General features: G+C 41.7%; 1 protein-coding gene across 1 annotated transcript in view; it reads right to left on the reverse strand.

The window, feature by feature from the left end:
* The window catches only part of slc9a1a (solute carrier family 9 member A1a), a 46,977-nt gene extending 28,739 nt beyond the window's left edge, over positions 1–18,238 (reverse strand). Inside the window, exon 1 of the mRNA XM_062985258.1 lies at positions 17,151–18,238. Coding sequence (XP_062841328.1) covers positions 17,151–17,421 — 271 coding nt within the window. The 5' untranslated portion in view covers positions 17,422–18,238. The remainder of the gene's footprint in view (positions 1–17,150) is intronic.
* Positions 18,239–24,241: the final 6,003 nt, after the last annotated feature.

The following is a 24,241-nucleotide window of genomic DNA, read 5'->3' on the forward strand; positions in this document are numbered from 1 at the left end:
GAAGAACACGTTCACATTTTTGGCTTTTAGCAGAAGAGTGACTTGCAGGAGAGCTTCCCCAGTAAACATTTCCTTACTCTAGTACAGGGTTTTTTAAACTTATTTCGAGTGACCCACATTTTGTCCGTGATTTTTACCGCGACCGACGACACAAAGCGAAATTGGTGGCAATCTGGTCCCACTGTGGTGTGCAAAATGTAACATAAAGCCTCTACATGGAGGGCGTGGACATGTGCCTGTTAAAATTCGTTTATTAGGGCGCCCAGGCGGCGCAGCGGGATATTCCGCTCGCACACCAGCGCCGAGATTCTGAACTCCTCAGATTGGCTGGGTGCCATCTGGCGGGCATAATTGGCAGTGCCTGCAGCAGATACTAATTGGCCACCGTATCTGCATATGTGTGGATGGGTGGGTCTTCACGTGTCGGAGGGGGCGTGTGTCAGCTGCGAAGCTAGTATCGGTAGAGGTGAACATGGGGGCGTACATGGATAAGTTCATTTCGTATTAATGTGCCTGTTAAAATTCGTTTATTAAATTGTTGTTGTTTTTTTCTCTACGGCCATTTTTTGGCTCTCAACCCACCCACAGATCGTGACCCAGGGTTTGAACAACGCCGCTCTAGTACAAGTCGAGAGTTTTATAATATGAAACTGCTGAAACCCCTGAGTGTTTAATAATAGTACAGGAAATCAGTAAGTGTTATTTTTAAGGGCTTAGTAAAGAGGCGATGAAGGTCTGAAATGGTCTTAGGAGGGTGAGAGTCTCAGATGTTCAAACAGAGAAACACAAAATCGTTTTGCACGTATCCCAGCTTGTCTGGAAGCTGGGGTCAGACTGCAGGGTCAGCAAGGTTACTGTCTGGTTCATCTGGAGCTTGCGCAAGGGCCCAACAGTGGCCACATGACAGACCAGGGATTCAAACCCTCAACCTTTCAAATGATAGCCCGAAGATCTACCCACTAGACTACGACAGTCCTTGTCTCGAACCTCGCTGTTGTACTTGTCTGCACGTTGAGTAAAGCCCATCATTCTGGTTTCTCCTGATTCTTCGGTGAAACCCTCCTAAAACCAGACATTACTGCAAAACCCCACATGACCGGAATTGAGTATCGACCTGCTGCGGATTCCTCGATGTTCTAGATTTCAGGATGACGCACTGAGTACAGAATACTGTCGCCCTCCCTGTGAACCTGAAGAACTGCATTTCTGTGCTAGGCCGTGTTCAGGTCTGCTCGTTTCCTTTTCTTGTGAGGGATCAAACACCGCTTTACCCGCACACCCAAACCAAATCCATTGCTAGAGAGCAATGTGGTGATTCACTTAGACTTTGGGTCAGATTGATTTTAGAACGCCATGCTGTCACATTTACAACATTCACGGCAAGAATCTGTGTTTTATTGGTCTTGTATTATATACAACGATCAGCCATAACATTAAAACCACCTCCTTGTTTCTACACTCACTGTCCATTTTATCAGCTCCACTTACCATATAGAAGCACTTTGTAGTTCTACAACTACTGACTGTAGTCCATCTGTTTCCATGCTGTTCTTCAATGGTCAGGACCCCCACAGAGCAGGTATTATTTAGGTGGTGGATGATTCTCAGCACTGCAATGACACGGACATGATGGTGGTGTGTTAGTGTGTGTTGTGCTGGTAGAGTTTTTAAACACTGTGTCCACTCACTGTCCACTCTATTATACACACCGACCTAGTTGTTCCAGAGACGATCGCTCATCTATTGCTGCTGTTTGAGTCGGTCATCTTCTAGACCTTCATCAGTGGTCACAGGGCGCTGTTGGCTGGATGTTTTTGGTTGGTGGAGTGTTCTCAGTCCAGCAGTGACAGTGAGGTGTTTAAAAACTCCAGCAGCGCTGCTGTGTCTGATCCACTCATACCAGCACAACATACACTAACACACCACCACCATGTCAGTGTCACTGCAGTGCTGAGAATCATCCACCACCTAAATAATACCTGCTCTGTGGGGGTCCTGTGGGGGTCCTGACCATTGAAGAACAGCATGAAAGGGGGCTAACAAATCATGCAGAGAAACAGATGGACTACAGTCAGTAATTGTAGAACTACAAAGTGCTTCTATATGGTAAGTGGAGATGATAAATTGGACAGTGAGTGTAGAAACAAGGAGGTGGTTTTAATGTTATGGCTGATAACATGGGATGGGATCTTCTCCTAGTATTAAGTGTTGGTGTGTCAGTATGATCTGGAACAGCCTGTTCTACATCTAGTGCAGATAACCTGTTCTGTACGTTTTCAATGATGTATTTTGGTTTATTGTTTAGTTTATTGTTTGTTTGTTCCATTCAAGTTGATTTGATGCTTTTTAGGCAGTAATCAGATCATCGGATCATGCTATAGTTTTTTATTCCATTTTTTCTTCTGTTTCACCCAATACAGTTGTATTTACTTGTTTGTTTGTTTGTTTATTAGGATTTTAACGTCATGTTTTACACTCTGGTTACATTCATGACAGGAACGGTAGTTATTACACAAGATTCATCAGTTCACAAGTTTAATGTCAAACACAGCCGTGGACAATTTTGTATCTCCAGTTCACCTCACTTGCAAGTCTTTGGACTGTGGGAGGAAGCCGGAGCTCCCGGAGGAAACCCACGCAGACACGGGGAGAACATGCACCTGGGGATCGAACCCAGGACCTTCTTGCTGTGAGGCGACAGTGCTACAGCCACCGTGCCGCCTCGTATTTACTTACGCAGTCGTATCTCTGTAGGCCCTAATCAGCACAGCACATAGGCTACGCTACGCTACGCTACACTACACTACACTACACTACACTACACTACACTACACTACACTACACTACACTACACTACACTACACTACACTACACTACACTACACTACACTACACTACACTACACTACACTACACTACACTACACTACACTGCACTGAGAACCCTTACATGTCAGATTCCAAACGGCAAGCTGTAGCCTAGTGGTTAAGGTACTGGACTATAATCAGAAGGTCGCTGGTTCAAGCCCCACCACTGCCAGGTTGCTGCTCTTGGTCCCTTGAGCAAGGGCAATTGCTCAGACTGTATCATGTAACTGTAATGTAAGTGGCTTTGGATAAAGGCGTCTGCTAGATGCCGTTAGGTTATGTAACGTAAACAGAATCCTGACGTTTGGTACTAGACATGGACGTGTGTTCCCACAGAGGCTGGAGTTTATAATCCCCTGTGAAACAGCCAATTTCGTTTCGGAACGGATTTAATTCTCTCAAATAATGAGCAGCAATATCACAATGCCACTTTAATTTGGGCATGAGGCACCAGGCAGGATTTTTACTGCCCCGCCAAGTACAGTTCAATCCAATGAAATCCATTATCTCAGTGTGGAAAGCTCGTAGAGGAACGGCTTCATCGCCTGTACAGTAAGCTGTTGGGTAAACACACGTTTTCATGCATGTGTGAAAGAGATGCGTGTAAAAATATGCAGGTGGTGTCAAACAACAGGTAGAACTGTGGGCTGGAAACTGAGTATATCGACTAACATTAAATCACTGTAATGTAATCACTGCACCTTGCCATGCTGAGCCAGAGACCATAACTAGTAAGGTAATTACTAAACAAGCTACAGATCGACAGAACAGACAGGAAGAAACAAGAGCCCTGAAGATGGGCTGTTTACACGATATGGCCAAGCATTTGGACACTTGACCATGGCCTTGTTGGACCATGAGCTTGTTTCAGCTAGAACAACAGCCGGCCCAATACTTTCATCCACATGATAAACGAATGTGTTTGTAATTAGATGACATGTTCTCCAAGAGTGATGGTCAGATAATTGAAAATGGTCTGCGTTCAATCTCGTATGTGGCGTCCGTACTTTTCTGCGACGTAACTTCCTATTTGTTAACGTCACGTCTGAAATCATAGACCGTCCAGGCTGTACCGCTGATTAAGAATTTATCGCTAGTAGAAATGCCAACTGGTTCCGAGCTACGTGAGAAACGCGACACCCAGAATAGCATCACGCATCCGTTTTTCAACAAGGGAGCTTATTTTTAAATTCTATGTAATGTAATACGAGCCGAAGATGAGCATCGTGCATCGACTGTCGGCCACGTGGTTCAGCAGGTGACCATGATATGGAAATGCTGTATCATATCCAAGAGGAGAAAACATCTATAACAGACTCTACTCTTTCTGCAGGGTTTTCCAGAAGGTTTTGGAACATGACTGCAGGGATTCCCTTTTCTTAGCCATGAAAAATATCCATATATCCCGTTCTTCTGCACCACTCATTAACACAGTTCCTTACAGGCTTTACTTTATCTATAGGGACATTGCATAGCTGTAACAGTACGTGGCATTCCCTAAACTGTTGTCACAGTTGAACATAATGCTTTAGAATGCTTTAGCATTAGGATTTCTATCTCTATCTATAGGGAGTTACAGCCCAAGCAGATACGCCAACAAAGGTCAGTCAGTCACAGCCAGTTGTGACTGAGAATTAAACTTAAACCCTTGTGATTTCAGCTGTGTTTTTTTTTATTTATTATATTCTGTTTTTAAGCAGAACGTAACATATTGGCAAGAGAACGAGCGGCTACGATAAGGACGTGAATGAACAGCAATAAGCGGCTTATAACTTATGAGCCTGTAATATAAAACGATCGTATTTTTAAATTCTGTTTGCCGGTATGAACCAATCGCATGGTCTGTAGGAGCACGTGTAGAGACATAGACCTCGTGTACCTGTAACTGGAAGCCAAACTATTCAGTCAATTTAAAATGTGATTAAAAGTAGTGCTGGGCGATAAAACGATGTTGATAGGTATCGCAATAAACTTTTCCTCGGGCATATTATTGATTCTTTTTTTCCTCCTCACTAGCGCAGAAAAACGCAGAAAGCTGCCCAATCACGCAGCACGTAGCTTAGGTGTAAAGCCGGCACAACAGCCAATCGGGCCGCACGCTGAGTTGAACAAGACGAGGAACAGCACTTATACAGTAGCGAGCTGCGGGAAGATGAACAGTGGAGAGAAACCTGAAAGCAAAATAGAGGGCGACGGTGAGCCGTCTGATTCTGATGACGTTGTTCCCCAGAAAGGCCAGTGGTTCAGATTTCTTAATTCGGACAAAGCGCAGTTAAATATGTCGCCGTTCAGTACTAAGTCGGGAAAAACTACCAATTTATGTTATAATTTGAACAAATACCACCCAGTCGAGCACACAGAAAGTGTAATAAAACGGCGTTTAAGTGTTCTTACCCAGCCATCAAGCAGTGGACTTTATTTTAAGCAGCAGTCAGTTGTGGCGTGTTCTTCTGCCGCTACCACGTACGAAAAAAAAATCAGAAAGGCATCATGAAATAACGGCAGCTATCACTTATTTCATGGCTAAAAACATGATGCCTATTAGTACGGTGGAGAAAGAGCCTTCAAAAACCTCCTGAAAGTGCATGACTTAAGGTATCAACATTTGCGTTACTATTTGCGTTGCTTTGTGTAATTTGCATACTATGTTGCATGTACAGTGTATCACAAAAGTGAGTACACCCCTCACATTTCTGCAGATATTTAAGTATATCTTTTCATGGGACAACACTGACAAAATGACACTTTGACACAATGAAAAGTAGTCTGTGTGCAGCTTATATAACAGTGTAAATTTATTCTTCCCTCAAAATAACTCAATATACAGCCATTAATGTCTAAACCACCGGCAACAAAAGTGAGTACACCCCTAAGAGACTACACCCCTAAATGTCCAAATTGAGCACTGCTTGTCATTTTCCCTCAAAAATGTCATGTGATTTGTTAGTGTTACTAGGTCTCAGGTGTGCATAGGGAGCAGGTGTGTTCAATTTAGTAGTACAGCTCTCACACTCTCTCATACTGGTCACTGAAAGTTCCAACATGGCACCTCATGGCAAAGAACTCTCTGAGGATCTTAAAAGACGAATTGTTGCGCTACATGAAGATGGCCAAGGCTACAAGAAGATTGCCAACACCCTGAAACTGAGCTGCAGCACAGTGGCCAAGATCATCCAGCGTTTTAAAAGAGCAGGGTCCACTCAGAACAGACCTCGCGTTGGTCGTCCAAAGAAGCTGAGTGCACGTGCTCAGCGTCACATCCAACTGCTGTCTTTGAAAGATAGGCGCAGGAGTGCTGTCAGCATTGCTGCAGAGATTGAAAAGGTGGGGGGTCAGCCTGTCAGTGCTCAGACCATACGCCGCACACTACATCAAATTGGTCTGCATGGCTGTCACCCCAGAAGGAAGCCTCTTCTGAAGTCTCTACACAAGAAAGCCCGCAAACAGTTTGCTGAAGACATGTCAACAAAGGACATGGATTACTGGAACCATGTCCTATGGTCTGATGAGACCAAGATTAATTTGTTTGGTTTAGATGGTCTCAAGCATGTGTGGCGGCAATCAGGTGAGGAGTACAAAGATAAGTGTGTCATGCCTACAGTCAAGCATGGTGGTGGGAATGCCATGGTCTGGGGCTGCATGAGTGCAGCAGGTGTTGGGGAGTTACATTTCATTGAGGGACACATGAACTCCAATATGTACTGTGAAATACTGAAGCAGAGCATGATCCCCTCCCTCCGGAAAATGGGTCGCAGGGCAGTGTTCCAGCATGATAATGACCCCAAACACACCTCTAAGACGACCACTGCTTTATTGAAGAGGCTGAGGGTAAAGGTGATGGACTGGCCAAGCATGTCTCCAGACCTAAACCCAATAGAACATCTTTGGGGCATCCTCAAGCGGAAGGTGGAGGAGCGCAAAGTCTTGAATATCCGCCAGCTCCGTGATGTCGTCATGGAGGAGTGGAAAAGCATTCCAGTGGCAACCTGTGAAGCTCTGGTAAACTCCACGCCCAGGAGAGTTAAGGCAGTTCTGGGAAATAATGGTGGCCACACAAAATATTGACACTTCAGGAACTTTCACTTAGGGGTGTACTCACTTTTGTTGCCGGTGGTTTAGACATTAATGGCTGTATATTGAGTTATTTTGAGGGAAGAATAAATTTACACTGTTATATAAGCTGCACACAGACTACTTTTCATTGTGTCAAAGTGTCATTTTGTCAGTGTTGTCCCATGAAAAGATATACTTAAATATCTGCAGAAATGTGAGGGGTGTACTCACTTTTGTGATACACTGTATATTCTGTTCATATAATAAATATTAAAATATTTTAACAGTACTAGTTGATTTCTATCTTTAAAAGCTGTGACAGTGTTGCCAAAATCTTTATCGTGATAATTATCGATATTGATCAATATGGAAAAAATTACCGTGATAACATTTTTGGCCATATCACCCAGCTCTAATTACAAGGTTAAACATGTTCAGATGAACCTACAGGTCGACGTTTCACACTTTTCATTAGGAAACACTGACCCTGATTCTCTACCCTGTCAGAATATGAAATGAAACGAGAGAAATGTGAACAAACAGACCACGTTATCAGCGCAGCACAAAGCAACTGATAGTCCTTTTGTGTGACGTTACTAAAAGCTCTTAGGCAAAAGCTAACAACAAAAAAAAGTACTAAAAGGTACCGATTTTCCTACAGAGATAAGATATAAACGAAAATCCTGCTCACTGTGTAATACAGTCAAATACAACAGAAGCCTAAGAGAGTGTGTACTGCTACAACTTAGACCTCCACCACCCACCCCCAACCAGCCCGTTTAAATCCTCACGTGATTTACATCTTCCATTACCACCGAGATCTAGAGTTCCAATCCCCAGCAGTGCCATCATTCAGTCGTGTGTCCATATACAGACATGATTGATCACGTCTAGGGGGCTGTGATTGTTTGGCGTCCTGTTTGGAGTGTATACAGCATTGCGCCCAAGTGTTCTGAAGAAACCGGGCCCTCTGCAACCCTGACCAGGATAAATTGTTGGTAAAATTACAAAAATGACGCTGATTTTTTAATCAAACTAAAATATTAAAAACTTAAAAGTATTTTAAAACATGCCAGCCCACTATCAGGGGTTCATATCTTAGTGGTGCTATCAGCCGGTCAGGCATCTACACAGACGTGAATAATGAGCTATCTGGGAGGCTTTTGCCAAACAGTGTAAAGTGTGAACTAGGCAATTTACCACGACACTGAAGCAAATCGTGCCAACATGGATCCTTGTACTTGAGCACGTACTCACATTTACATTCACGTCATTTAGCAGAAGCCTTTTATCCTAAGTGACTTATGAGTGCAATTCAAGCAAGTGAGGGTCAAGGGCCTTAATCAGGGGCCCACTTGTGGCTGTATAGTGCAGCTTCACGAGGTTTGACGTGCACTTCTGATGTCAATGTGTTTTTTTTTTTTTTTAAGGTCTAATTTGGGCAGCACACGATTTGGAAATACTGCATCATATCCAAGAAGAGGAAACTTCTATAACAGACTCTACTCTTTCTGCAGGGTTTTCCATAAGGTTTTGGAATCTGACTGCAAGGATTCCCTTTCTTTTAGTCAGAAGGAAAAAATCCTAATTACCTGTTCTTCTGCACCAAACTCATGAAAACAGTTCCTTACAGGCCTTGCTTTATCTATAGGGACATTGCACTGCTGTGAAATTAAGTGGCATTACCTAAACTGTTGTCACTAAGCGACTTATGAGTGCAATTCAAGCAAGTGAGGGTCAAGGGTCTTAATCAGGGGCCCACTTGTGGCTGAATAGTGCAGCTTCACGAGGTTTGACGTGCACTTCTGATGTCATTGTGTGTTTTTCTTAAGGTACTCTGTTTAATTTGGGCAGAGTATCAAGTTTTTACTGGGGTGGTACCATTTCATTTCATCTTATCTCATTTTCATTAACTGATTCATACTGATCAGGGTCTGCATGGGTCAGGATTCATAATGAAACACTTGTCAAAGGGCAGGAATACTCTAAATGGGGTGCCAACAATGGCAACTTGGGTACAGTACAATTTGTGTGATGGACGCACCATAAAAAATTTCATTTTTTGTTTGTTTCTGTGTAAGTGAACAAATCGTGTCAGGGTGCGGCCCTGGATTAATCAACAAAGCACAATAAAGAAGGTGGTGATGCTGAGTCATAAAGCATAACGAGAGTTTAATTAATCGGCTCCTTATCAGAACGGCAGTGGCGAGAGTATTGGAGAAAGGCGTGGACTGGACTTCAATCTGATCTCCCACGCTGCTCACTGCGCTAAAAAGCTTGGGTATTTTTTACAAACACTGACAAACTCACAGGTCAGTGATACACTGAATGGCCAAAAGTATTTGGACACCTGACCACGAGCTTGTTGGATCCCATTTAAAAAACAAATGGCATTAAAATAGAGTGAACTCAATGTAATCTTCTCAAATATACCGACAGCCAATCATTTGAGAAGTCGTCTTACAAGACTTGTTGTATGTCTGTGGGAATTTGTGCCCATTCAGTCAAAGCATGACAGCGTTTGTAAGGCTGGGCTCTGATGCTGATGTTCTGATTCATTCCAGAGCTGTTCGGTGGTGCTCTACTAGGGAGTTACAGCCCAAGCAGATGAGCCAACAAAGGTGGCAACACTTTCGACCAATCCTCAGTCACTCACAGCCATCGATACCACAACTGAGAATTAAACTCAAACCCTTGTGATCTCAGCTGTGTTTTTTCTATTTATTATTTTCTGTTTTTAAGCAGAACGTAACATACTGGCAAGAGAACGAGCGGCTACGATACGGACGTGAATGAACAGGAATAAACAGATTATAACTAATGAGCCTCTAATGTAAAACGATCGTATTAAAATAGAGTGACCTCAATGTGATCATCTAAAATATACCGACAGCCAATCATTTGAGAAGTCATCTCACAAGACTTCTTGTATGTCTGTGGGAATTTGTGCCCATTCAATTGAAAAATGGCAGAATCTGTATGGCTGGGCTCTGATGCTGATGTTCTGGTTCATTCCAGAGCTGTTCGGTGGTGCTCTAATCCCATCTGGAGTTTTCCTTTATACCTTTATACAGCTTTGCTTTTTGCACAGGGGCACAGTCATACTGAAACAGGAATGGGCCTTCCCTAAACCGTTGAGCAAAGTTGAAAGCATATCATTTCCTTCATATAATTGATTTATCACAACTGTCAGCTATTGTCATGGCTGAAATACGTAAATTCAAAAAATTAGAAAGGGTGTCCCAATACTTCTGACCATACATTGTACTACGGTACATGAGTTCACTACTCATGAGTGTATTACAGAAGTAAACAGAGGTGTGTAGGTGTTTTAATGCACCGTATCACCCGTTTAAGCTCAGAAACTCAGGACGGCTTTGTGCTACGGCGGAGTAAAACGTATGCAATGTGAATAAAGTGGGCGAAATGTCCTCGTCACGTCGCTGGGAACCCATTGTGTGCTGCTGAAGTTGGCAAACAATGACTAACCGAACTAGAGCTTCATCGGGTCGGATAAGGCTCGGTGGTGGAAAGGTTTACGGATTTGGTTTGGTGAGATTTGAACACCGGTGATCCGTTCTAATCCAAACCGTTGCACTGATTCAAACGTGTGTCTGTATCGGGACAGGTTGACAACACACATACAGCTTCATTCTTAAATGATTTGAATACTCGTTTATATAAACAAATGGCTGCACCATGACAAAGGACGTAGTGTTGATGCCTCAGAGCCTCGGGTTACTCAGCCTCGGATTCTTTCCCACAGTTACCACGCTATATAGAACCACCTCCTTGTTTCTACACACACTGTCCATTTTATCAGCTCCACTTACCATATAGAAGCACTTTGTAGTTCTACAATTACTGACAGTAATCCATCTGTTTCTCTACATACTTTGTTATCCCCCTTTCATGCTGTTCTTCAATGGTCAGGACCCCCACAGGACCACCACAGAGCAGGTATTATTTAGGTGGTGGATCACTCAGCACTCAGTCCTTCATCACATTTTAAATATTTATAAAGACGTAAACATTCATTTTCCCATGAAAAAATGCATAAAAGGTACAAAGTACGCTCGAGATGCCAATCAAATTGAGCGTGTGTTAGCCACATTTACTAAGTATCACAGTTTGAGCCATAAAAGTTCATGTGTTAGGATTTAATCTCATGGTGCCTTTTTTTAAAGGTCATGTACAACACTGGACAAGTAAGTTTAATATTTATTAGCCTTCCACTGTGAGCAAATTGAATTCTTAGCCTGAATGATCATGTAATACCTGGACACCGAGTCCCACAGTAGCAGGAATCGACCTATAAGGAGTAAGATATATACGCTTCCTTTAATCAAGTCAAACACTTCGCCTTAACATAAATCTGGGCTGTAAGGCCTCGCTTCTGTACACTTGGAAACGACAACCAGGGAAGCTGTCGCTACTGGTCGAGGCATGAACGGGATTCCTGTTTCCTGTCCTGAAAAGTGACTATCGTTTTGCTCTGACAAGCCAGATTTACAGCTCACTGCTCATTTTAAAAGATCGTTAAGCGGTACTAGGTGATTTCACATATTGAGGGGTGTTACAAGCAAGAATTCAAGCATGCTAACATGATTCCAGATTAAATTAGTATAAATAAAATCAATATACCTTCTCTTCAGTGGTTTTTCTTGATTATTTTTATTTTCTACATTGTAGATTATTAACAAAGACGTCCAAACTATGAAGGAACACGTATGGAATTATGTAGTGCACAAAAAAATGTTAAACAAACCAGAATATGTTTTATATTTTACCAACTCTACCTCTGCACAGCACAACTGATGGTCTCAAACACATTAAAAAAGCAAGAAATTCCAGAAATTAACTCTAGACGAGGCACAAACATTAATTGAAAACCGTTCCAGGTGGCACCTCATAAAGCTGATTGAGAAAATGCCAAAAAGTGTGCAAAGCTCCTCATCAGAGCAAAAGATGCTACTTTAAAGAATATAAAATATAAAACATATTCTGGTTTGTTTAACACTTTTTTGTTTACTACATATTTCCATACGTGTTCCTTCATAGTTTGGACGTCTTCATTATTAATCTACAATGTTAAAAATAAAAAAAAAATCAAGAAAAACCACAGGAATGAGAAAGTGTGTCCAAACTTTTGACTGGTACTGTATAAAATAAAAACTTTAGTTGGAATTAGTTGCAATTACAGTGAAAGTGAAAGAATTCCGAGTTCTTAGGTACTTCTATAGAACACAAACAGAAAATGCTACAGATCAACAGCAAACAGATTAAACATCCCGGTCAATACAACTAATTTAATAATCAATACCTTTCACTTAAAACAATAAGACAAATTGAAACTTCCTGCAGATAAATCAAAGCTAAGGATCTCAATGATTAACTGTTTTTTCTCTCCAATCTAGTTATATCCGATTCCACAGTTTTATCATCTCCACTGCTGCAGACCCAACCATGGCTGAAGAGAGCATATAGATATATTGCTTACATTCATTGGTACAAAGTCCAACAATATATTTTTGCATAATATAAATATACAAAAACACACATTCCCACAGAGTACATAAACAAGCCATAACAATAAAACCACCTCCTTGTTTCTACACTCACTGTTCATCAGACACAGCAGCGCTGCTGGAGTTTTTAAACACCTCACTGTCACTGCTGGACTGAGAATAGTCCACCAACCAAAAATATCCAGCCAACAGCGCCCCGTGGGCAGCGTCCTGTGACCACTGATGAAGGTCTAGAAGATGACCGACTCAAACAGCAGCAATAGATGAGCGATCGTCTCTGACTTTATATCTACTATCTTAAAAACTCCAGCAGCGCTGCTGTGTCTGATCCACTCATACCAGCACAACACACACTAACACACTACCACCATGTCAGTGTCACTGCAGTGCTGAGAATGATCCACCACCTAAATAATACCTGCTCTGTGGTGGTCCTGTGGGGGTCCTGACCATTGAAGAACAGCATGAAAGCACATCATTTATTTATTACATCTGTCTGTTCACCAGCTAAACCAGTGGCTCTGTACTGCAGCACTCACTGACTGACTGTGTTTATCTCGATTCATCATAAAGCCTTTAAACAACTCACAATTCAACAAGGGCTTCAAAATTCACTGACAAAGATAAAACATGCACATGCACTCGCTGACTCTATACGATATAGGTGTATCATCAAGAACCCGGTCCCAATTTAATGCAAACCCACTACAAAAAACAAGCTTAAACGATGAACGTGTGTCCATGTGTGTATGGAAAAAACACAGGTTAAATGATTAGCTCGGACACCTGATACGATACATTACAGGCCTGTTTTAGTTCTGATGCCATACATTCCAAACGAACACCTCAATGCAGTTGGTTCGCTGCAGATGACGGTTGAAGAATGATGGCTGCCAACTGCAGGACAATCACTGTGTGGGAAGGGCAGTCAGTGTGACAGAGGAACGGCCCGAAAAAGCATGTGCCTGTATTTATTCTGATTCATCGTAAAGCCTTTAAACAACTCATCGAGGAATCGTTTAATCCGCACAACCATATACAGCTCGCGGTGTTTTACGCGGACGACTTTCACTTTTGCGCAGCGTTTTTAACGCCGTGTGCAGGTGACGTGAAGAATCTGAGGGCTGCGTCCCAAATATCTCAAACATAAACAGAACTTAACAGGACTTGATCCGGGTTCTTTTTGCGGACAGTTTAATGAACACTACGTATTTGGACACGTTCGCCGCTCCTGCGAACTGAACGTATCGGTTTAGGACGCAGCCGAGATTTGATAGCGCGGACTGCGAGATATAGAGAGAAAATAGCGAACAGGAGGAGACTGGACAGAGAAAACCACAGAAAGTTTGAGATCATTTTAAGCTGATAAAACTAAAACTCAGTAGAACATCCACACCATCAGAGCGTCGTGTTTACTTTACTCATGTTTACTGACTTTACTTCGTTTCAACCACCACAGGCTTTTATGAAGATTTAGGCAAACACACACATACACACACACACACACACACACACACACACACACACACCAGATCTACCTCATCTAGAGACACAATCCTGACAGATTTTTATCCCCCTACAAACACCACAAAACCTCCCAACAAAATATTAAAGCTTTATGTTCTGCGTGAGCTGTAGCTGAAACTCTGAGTTTTGAAAGTTGCACAAATTACAGGCTTATGTTCATGTATTTTTGTTTATTATTATTTATGACTTGATGACCTGATGTTTCAGGTTGCCTGTTTACATTTTAAAAGTAAATTGATTTATTTTTGATTGATTTATTTTTGCATTTAATAAATGTTAAACTGTCCTGTATGCAAGGAATACAAATGTACAGTTTGGTTTAAGAAACACGTCTTATTTAATCTAATATGTATTTGTTTTTGCTCTTTGTTAAAGCAAAAGTATTTCTTATCCGATTACTCGATTAATCGCTGGAATAATCGATAGAATACTCGATTACAAAAATAATCGATAGTTGCAGCCCTAGTTCTGATTACTAATCGAGTACCTTAACCACTAGGCTAACACAACATTATTGACCTATTAAAAATAACAGTGTGCACTTTGCTCTAAGCAGGTTCGTCCTGGTGTTCAAAGACTGGACAAGCGTTCGTACAGGTCAACTACTGACATCAACAAAATAACTGTCAGGAGAAGTCTTGCCTGCAACACCTCATGAAATAAAAAATAAGTGCTTTTATTTTTTTGCTATATATTTGCTGATAATTCTGAATAAAAAATGAATTATAAAACCACACTTGCTATTCTCCACGGTTTGTGCTTTCCACACTTTTGTTTGCCAAAAATAGGTTACATTACATAATATTTAACGCTCTAAATAATGGTGTTGTAAACACTACTATTGTTCGTCCTTTTAAATTCTATCTAAGAGGAGCCAGCCGATGTAGGTGACCTTTTTCAGCCTGTGAAATTAGGTGACATTTAAGCCTGCCTGATTTAACATGCAGTTGCCTGTGCCTTTTTAGACAATTGTTTTTAAAGCGTTAAAGAGGTCTATTTATTTGTAGTGGCTTGGTGGTTAGAGCTCTAAGGCTAGAGTGTTTAAATCTTAGGTCCACTTAACAGTCACTGTTGGGTACTTGAACAAGCCCTCAAGGCTCCAGGGGACACGTATCAGGGCTTTTTTAGCAAAAACGTTAAGCTTATTTTTTTTTATTCAATTAATTGATTGTTTTCGCAGTGGACAAATTTTATTTCTGCAGTAAAAGCAGGTAACCAGACATGTTGCATACAGAAATTCCAAGGTATCTGAATCTGATCAGTATTGTCAATGTCTTATAGTCTGAACCAAGAGGATTTCCAATTAATTTAGACATGACAAAGGAGGTAGTTCAGACAGTTCTAAATATAAATGTATGAATGTAACGAATGATTCCTTCGATTGATTCTCCTATTTATCTGGGCATGGGACCTGCACTAAGGGTGCACTGATATATGCCCCTCCCCATCCCCAATGGCTAGGTTGTGAGCCCAGCCCGGGGATTCAAACCCCAGCAATTCAGGCATTACTATTTCCAGCACTGTGACTCTTAACCTTATGCAACACCAACTCGCTCAGCCCTAAAGAGAACTGAAAAATGAAAACGCATAGCTTATGGAGGTGCGTTTTAATTCATATGGTAGTGATCAAAAGGTCGCTGGTTCAAGCACCACCACTGCCAGGTTGCTGCTGTTGGACCCTCGAGCAACTCCCTTAACCGTCAATAGCTCAGACCGTTTACTGTAACTGTGTTGTAAGTCGATTTGGATAAAGGCGTCTGCTAAATGCTGAAAATGTAAATGTAAATACAGTCCCGCTTAAAAACAAAAGAAACAGAATTACTGAAGAAAATATATTATCTGATCATCTTAGACAGATAGGTAGTTTTGATGGCATGATTTGGGTCCCCTAGATGTAATAGAACGTCTCTACTCTGAACAAAATATAAAAAAATAAACTAAAAAAATTCCAAAACTTAAATGAACCTACACATTTACATCTTAGGCATTTAGCGGATGCTTTTATCCAAAGCGACTTACAATTATGACTGAACACAATTTTAAGCAATTGAGGGTTAAGGGCCTTAAACTAAAGTTTAAGGGCTCAGGGGCCCAAAAGTGGCAACCTGGCGGTGGTGGGGCTTGAACCAGCAACCTTTTGATTATTAGTCCAGTACCTAGAGCTATCACTGCCCACAGGGTAGACAGACAGACAGACAGATAAGAGACAGATATAGACAGACAGATAGATAGATAAGACAGACAGATAGAGACAGATAGATAGACAGACAGATAGACAGACAGACAGACAGACAGACAGACAGAGACAGACATACAGAGAAAGACAGATAGATTAGACAGACAGACAGATAGATAGATAGAGACAGATAGATAGAGATAGACAGACAGACAGACAGACAGAGATAGGACAGACAGACACAGACACAGACAGACAGACAGAGACAGATAGATAGAGACAGATAGATAGAGACAGATAGATAGAGACAGATAGATACAGACAGACAGATAGACAGAGACAGACAGAGAGATAGACAGATAGATTAGACAGACAGACACACAGACAGAGACAGATAGATAGACAGACAGACAGACAGACAGACAGACACAGATAGATAGAGATAGACAGATAGACAGAGACAGACAGACAGAGATAGACAGATAGATTAGACAGACAGAAACAGACAGAGAGATAGATAGACAGACAGAGACAGATAGATAGAGACAGACAGACAGACAGAGACAGATAGATCGAGACAGACAGACAGACAGAGACAGATAGACAGACAGACAGAGACAGATAGATAGAGACAGATACAGAGACAGACAGAGACAGACAGATAGATTAGACAGACAGAGACAGATAGACAGACAGACAGAGACAGATAGACAGACAGAGACAGATAGACAGAGACAGATAGACAGAGACAGATAGACAGAGACAGACAGAGACAGACAGATAGATTAGACAGACAGACACACAGACAGAGACAGATAGACAGACAGAGACAGATAGATAGAGACAGATAGATGAACTACTCTGAACTAAATGTAAAAAGACATTTCCAAAACTAAAATGAACTTACAGTGAAGTATCACTAAATAAATGTACATTTTAAGCAAAGAGACACTTTGTCATGTGTAAACTGTGTCTGCAGAGTTCAAGCCCAACACACTCACCTAGTTTCATGAGGGAAGCCAGGAGGATCCAGAGCACGATGGCAAACGGATGATGGACGTGTTCATAATCAAAAGCCAGGACAGGAAAAGCCTTCTTGGTGTGATTCGGCTGATGAGTCCCAGCGTGTCTCGAATTGCCATGATTGTTGCCCGACTGGTCAGAGGAGACGTGCGGTGAACTGGCATGCACTGTAGCCCCGGAGATCAGGACCAGAGCCAGAAGCACCACCGCTGTTATCACCTTCATGCTGGAAGTCCTTACAGATGCCATGATGTGGGTTGAGTTTGTATATAAGTTGAGTATCAGGGTCTTCAGGAGGATATTCTCAACAGCATCTTGGCTTTAAACTTGGCAAACTGCTCGCTTACTTACTTGGCTAGGCTACTTCCTAGTCTGATCCCGAACGACTTAGCCTGTTAGCTAGAATGCTAATTTAACACCAACGCTCCCTTTGCAGGTATGTTAGCCAACCAGGAATTAATTTCTAGTTAGCTTAGCGTCCGAGTGAAAAGTGCTGCGGCTGACTCGAACATCCCGAATCAAACATAAAACACATAAAACCAAAGTTCGGTACCAATAATAGCGATATAAACTCGCACTGGTTGACTCGATACTCAGAACATCGCGGTAAAATCGCCGGTATCTTCGGTTACAAGTTTATTTCCCTGTCAGCCTCACAAACCGCGTTGAGGACGCTCAATGTCAGCCAGCATCAGCAGCTCGCGCGCACGAAACGTTAAGATTTGAATTTAGCGCGTGACTCCGCGAGACCAACCGTCAAACCTTCCAACCGTCAACTTCCAACCGTCACTTTTACCTCAGAAAAGTCCAGAAACGGACAAAATGGTTCATTCACATTAATCACACAGTTCGGATCGTCCTGTCCTCGGCTCGGAAACTTCAACCACCCGGCTCGGAAACTTCAACCACCCAGCACGGAGTTTCACAGCAGTCCGGTGTGATCAGGTCGGCGGGTAAGTCCTCGGCGGAGTCGGTCGCTCCGTGACCATGGCTCGGTGTGATGCTGCCGATTAAATACAGCCTCTAAAACACACCCATTAGGAGACGCTGGAAAGAAAGCGAGGCGGCACGGACGCCTGAGGTAAAGCGATTCTCGGTTATTTCGGTGCTACAGCGGCATCTAGTGAGACGGAGGGTCCCGGTGACCTTCATACTGTGTGACAGGATGGAGCTAATGGCTGCGTCCCAAACCGCATAGCAGTAAATCTCCAAACACATGAGGAAAGTTCTAGAAGCGAGTCTAGACACCAGGTTCTGGACCTTTTATGGACTCAGAGTGCCTACTACACCGTGTGGGTCACACATAGGGATCATTTGTTCATTGTTCATTCATTCATTGCATGGGTTGCATACAGAAATTTCAGGGTATCAGGATCAGATCAGTATTGCCACTGTTTTATAATTAGAACCATGAGGATATCCCATCAAATATTCCATAATGTCTCAGGATGAATTTAAAGGCTGCATCCCAAACCGCATAGCAGTAAATCTCTGAACACATGAGGAAAGTTCTAGAAGCGAGTCTAGACACCAGGTTCTGGACCTTTTAAGCTTCAGAGTGCCATACTACACCGTGTGGGTCACACATATGGATCATTTGTTCAGTGTTCATTCATTTTCATTCATTCATTGCATGGGTTGCATACAGAAATTTCAGGGTATCGGGATCAGATCAGTATTGCCATTGTCTTCTGTATACACTGTATCTCCGAATACATGAGGAAAGTTCTAGAAGCGAGTCTAGAGACCACGTTATGGACCTTTTATGAACTCAGAGCGCCATACTACACCATGTGGGTCAGAAATATGTCAGCATTATATGTTCTTTGGTCATTCATTTTCATTCATTCATTGCATCGGTCAGATCAGTATTGCCATTGTCTTATAATTAGAACCATGAGGATATCCCATCAAATATTCCATAATGTGTCAGGATGAATTTAAAGGCTGCATCCCAAACCGCATAGCAGTAAATCTCTGAACACATGAGGAAAGTTCTAGAAGCGAGTCTAGACACCAGGTTCTGGACCTTTTAAGGTTCAGAGCGCCATACTACACCGTGTGGGTCACACATATGGATCATTTGTTCTTTGTTTATTCATTTTCTGGTGTCTGAGCGCCATACTACACTGTGTATGAAACAAATAAGTCAAATCATTTGTTCTTTGGTCATTTCATTGTCGGTTTAAAGATTGCTTTCTCCTGGTCAGGGTCACCGGACGAAAGGCAGGAAACACCCTGGACAGGTTGCCAGTCCATCACAGGGCACACACACTCTCACACACATTCACACATCCACTCGATTTTGTGATTCGAGTGCATGTGGGACTGTGAAAGAATCGAACCCAGGACCTTCTTGCTGTGACAGTGACAGGCGACAGTGCCACCCACCAGGCCACTGTGATGCCCTCATGCTTTTTAAGGAAATGCTTTTTCCTGGTGGGTCCGATTACATAGTAACAATAGGTGCAAGACAGAAATACATCCTAAACAAATGCCAATGCATTTGCTGGACAACACACACACACACACACACTCACTTAGAAGGTCATTTTATTATGAATGAATGGATGTGTGAATTAATGAATGAATAAACACATGCCCTTTACAGTCATTTCTACATATACACATATACATTACAATCAAATTCCTTTCTCTGCATATCCTATCTTATATAAAACCTTGGTGGTTTGAGAGAGTGGGTCGAAACCAGAAGCAAACCATGACTCCTAATAATATACAGTATTATTATCTATATTATATCATTTTTGGAATATCTTACACCGTCTCTGAGCCTAGAGGGTCCTGACTGTTCCTCTCTGGTAGAAACCAACCAAGCCACGCCAAACTCCTCACAGACAGGTCCTCAGGACCCATGTTGTGCACCATCGCTCTACCTTCTGTTATGTTTGTCTGGCCATATAAAAAGCGCCAGTTTTACAAGTTCCACTTAAGTAATCAATAGCCAGGTTTGCACATGCTACATCCATCCAAATCTAAATTGGTATTGTATTGTATTCTCTTCTTTATATTGTGAACCATTTTGAGATTTCCTGTGCCGGTCATAAACATAGGAATACATCAAATCACAGTCTGGTTTTGGATGCCATCAACCTTCATTGGCCATCAAAGTTTTCACTAAAACCATTCTTAGAAGAATAAGAATATCCGTGAGTCTGAACTCTGCACTAAAATAAAATTTAAGTGGTATTGCTGGCACAGATTTGAGACACTTTATTGTGAATTCAGAAAGTATTCAGACCCCTCGACTGTTTGCACACTTTATTGTGTGGTGAAGTTGATTTTTAATGGATGTAGTTGCCATTTTATCCATCGAGTCACTAAGTCACCAATAATGATGAAGAATGAAGAATGAATTAAATAATGAATCCAGTGTATATTTTCCATTCACTCACATTTGCTTCATTCACATCTACCTAATTACCTAAATGGTTTTATTTTATTTTTCCTGTAAGTACAATCCCTTTTGATCCTCTATGCCAAGCCAGTCAGGCCAGAGATGTCTGAACAGATCGAAACTGCACTGCAGCTTGGACCTCTGCCATGATGCTGCATTAACCTTTTGTTTTTACTACCTAATATGATTAAGGGCTATTTTAGGAAACCTGGCTGCGTTTGGACATGAGCCTGTTGTTTTATGTAACATCTTTGCTAACTGATATTTATCTGATCTAATATAGAATCATCTGCTGGTTGCAGGGTTACATAAGGTACTTTAGTGCTGATGCAGTATAATCTTACAGTTACAGGTTGGTTTTTTTGCATTATTCATGACGGCCTGGTCACAATCCAAGTACAGAGATTAATTCTTACTGATACTTGGGCCAGCTGGCACATTTGTCAGTTTAGCATCATGCATTTACCATAGAACCCATGAAGTTGTGGAACAATCTCAAATAGACTCTTGACAGTGCAGTACGTAGTCTCATTACCATATCGTTTCAGACTCATGATTAATTTGAACTATAGTAACTAATAACTATAATTGGTAATGTCTCAATTACTGATAAACAGCTACGTAAAGCTCTCTTGGCTGTGTCTTTCAGTGAATTCTAATTAATGGCAGGACTAAATGTCCTGATTAATTGTCTCTCAACCTAGGGTCACTTTTTCCTAACTGTATCATGCACTTTGTGATGGGTGCAGCTAGTGCTGGGCGGAATGACGGTACATTCGGTATACCGTCTTTGATTCCTCATACCTTATGGATTATTCAAATACCACCATACCATAGCATAGGTAATACAACAGCTATAAGCTTTAGTGGGCAGCAAATCTAAAAGCGCTATGGAGCACCGTGCAGATTAGATACAGCTCACAATAAAAACAGATGGAAGATGAAGAGAACCTGCCAAAAAAATGAGGCGTGTGGGCAGTTTAGAACAGACTAAAACACGATACACTGCACGGTCTGTCGAGCCACGGCTGTTACAAACAACGACTTTATAAACACAATAAAAATCCACATGCGCAAGGACACGATTCCTCTATAAACAGTCAAGAAAGAAGCTTTCAGAGCGATAATTAAAACTCTGGATTCCAGGTTTGTCTTACAGAGCGAAAATCCTTCATGTTAGTCGCTAAACCAACGTTACAAGCAAACTGGAAGCGGAGAGATTTATAGTCGTCCACTTTTCAAACGTTGTTTAATCTGTTAAAGGGAGAGCTAAGGGTAATTGTACAATACTTAAATATAAAATAAACAATACAAATTGTATTTATTGCACCTTTTTCACGTGTACTGATTCCATCACATATTGTATCATTTTGTGGGGCCAAGCAAAGCTTATAGTCCTCAAAACCTTCATAATATACGTGCTGAAATTAAAACTTTTTATATTCTATGTACTCATGACAGTAGAATAAACCACAGACATATAAAAGTCCCAGTCATGCAAAAAAACAAACATACCATGAAACCGTCAGAATACCGTGATACAAATTTCTGGTCATATCGCCCAGCGATAGGTGCAGCCACCAGTTGTAGTCAGTAAATTAAAACACAATGACTGCATGTTTCAACGTCACAGAGAAAAAAACATCCATCCATACACGTCTCTTGTAAGTATGTAAACCTTTGGCTTGACATCTGCTGCAGCAATCTGATTTACAAATAAATTTTTGGACATTGGGAAATTTTACAGACTTCCTCAATCATTATCTAGCAGTTCTAGGATTTAAACACACAAACTGTCCAGTTATTAATGCAAGATGACTGGCGCAACACGTCCCTATTCGTCCACACTGCATTCTCTAACTGTACTCTAACGTCCCTAAACAACCTTCCAAATGTGCACACAATCAATTTTAAACACATAAAACACATAAAACAGAATGAAATGAGCTCAGAGGAGTTCTCCAAACTTCTCCAAGCTATTTTTTACATGGCCGTCGTGTAAATGATGTGTTTCTCATTCTGTTCAAACCCGGAGCAAAACAATTTAATTAGACGACTTGCTTCTAAAGCCAGAGGCGAGAGGCATAAGCACATAAGTTTTGGTGGTGAACAGAGGAAAATGAAGTTCTGCCAAAGTTTATCTTGTTGTTCTAGCTCCTGGAGCGTGTTTATACACATTCTGTATGTCTGTACACAGTGAGCTCAACAAGGGATTACACTACTAATGTAACGTCTGACCACAGACAGACCCAAACAAGAGACAAATAGATGTGTTTGTATCTGTCCAGCACTCTTGGGTGTAGACATTTGGCATTAGACATTTTTGCAATGTGTGAATTTAAGCATTGACCATTGGGGGGGGGGTCCTAAGTATTAATTAGGAGGGTCAGAACCCTTCTTGTAATTCGAATCATGGTTGCAACCTGGTTCTGTAAACTGAAAACACTAATGATCATGTACAATACAGTTCTAATCTAATATAGAATCATCTGCTGGTTGCAGGGTTACATAAGGTACTTTAGTGCTGATGCAGTATAATCTTACAGTTACAGGTTGTTTTTTTTGCATCATTCATGACGGCCTGGTCACAATTCAAGTACCAACAGATTAATTCTTACTGATACTTGGGCCAGCTTGCACATTTGCTTTGTTGTCTAAAGTTTAGCCTTTGTAGCTAATATGTAGACCTCACAGCTATCAGTTTAGCATCATGTGTTTACCATAGAACCCACAAAGTTGTGGAACAATCTCAAATAGAATAAGTTTATAGAATAGAACTTTATACTGTATGTTAGCTAACCAACGACCATCTTTTGTTTTTTTGGGGGGGTCTAAGTATTAATTAGGAGGGTCAGAACCCCTCTTGTTATTCAAACCATGGTTGCAACCTAGTACTGTAAACTGAAAACTAATGATCGTGTGAAATGCAGTTCGTGGCTGAGTTGTGGTCGTGTTCTGACAGCCAGATTATGATCAATTTATTGCTACGATCTCACAACGCTCTGTGGTCTGAATGACTGTGCCAAATTAAGTTTAGTAAGTTTAGTTATTCAGTTTAGTTACCGAAGCCTTTTCTAACCACTTGACCCCACCCGTTGGTTTGTGTTGATGTTTTGTTGGATAATCACGACTGAGTGAGTGTCTGAAGGAAAATGAGGGCTGGAATTACACCCATTGTGTTCTCAATGCCTGACGTAAGCACAGCATGATGGCATGCTGTATATTTTCGCATCCCAGGCTCATCCTAATTATTAGCTTGGCCTCGTGCTCTGCGTGTATAAGTACCGTGTTTGGGTTGATCTTTGCTTGTGGTGATAGTGATGTTTCCCATTTAGAGAGGCTAAAATAAACCGTCATGCTCGAACACGCTAAGCGCTCTTGGCAGACACGCACAGTTAGACGGGGCCATGCAGACATGATGTATTGGACGTTTGTCACCCAGTCGGGCTGTGATTTAGCGATAAGGACGACTTGGGTTTAACCGCCGGCTGCAGTACGGTTAGTTAGGGGGAGGAATTTAGCAGACGCCTTTATCCAAAGCATCTTACATTACAGTGACAGTATACAGTCTGAGCAATTGAGGGTTAAGGGCCTTGCTCAAGGGCCCAACAGTAGCAGCCTGGCAGCAGTGGGGCTTGAACTAGCAACCTT

This window comes from Trichomycterus rosablanca, chromosome 23 (genome assembly GCF_030014385.1).
Source record: "Trichomycterus rosablanca isolate fTriRos1 chromosome 23, fTriRos1.hap1, whole genome shotgun sequence".
NCBI lineage: Eukaryota > Metazoa > Chordata > Actinopteri > Siluriformes > Trichomycteridae > Trichomycterus > Trichomycterus rosablanca.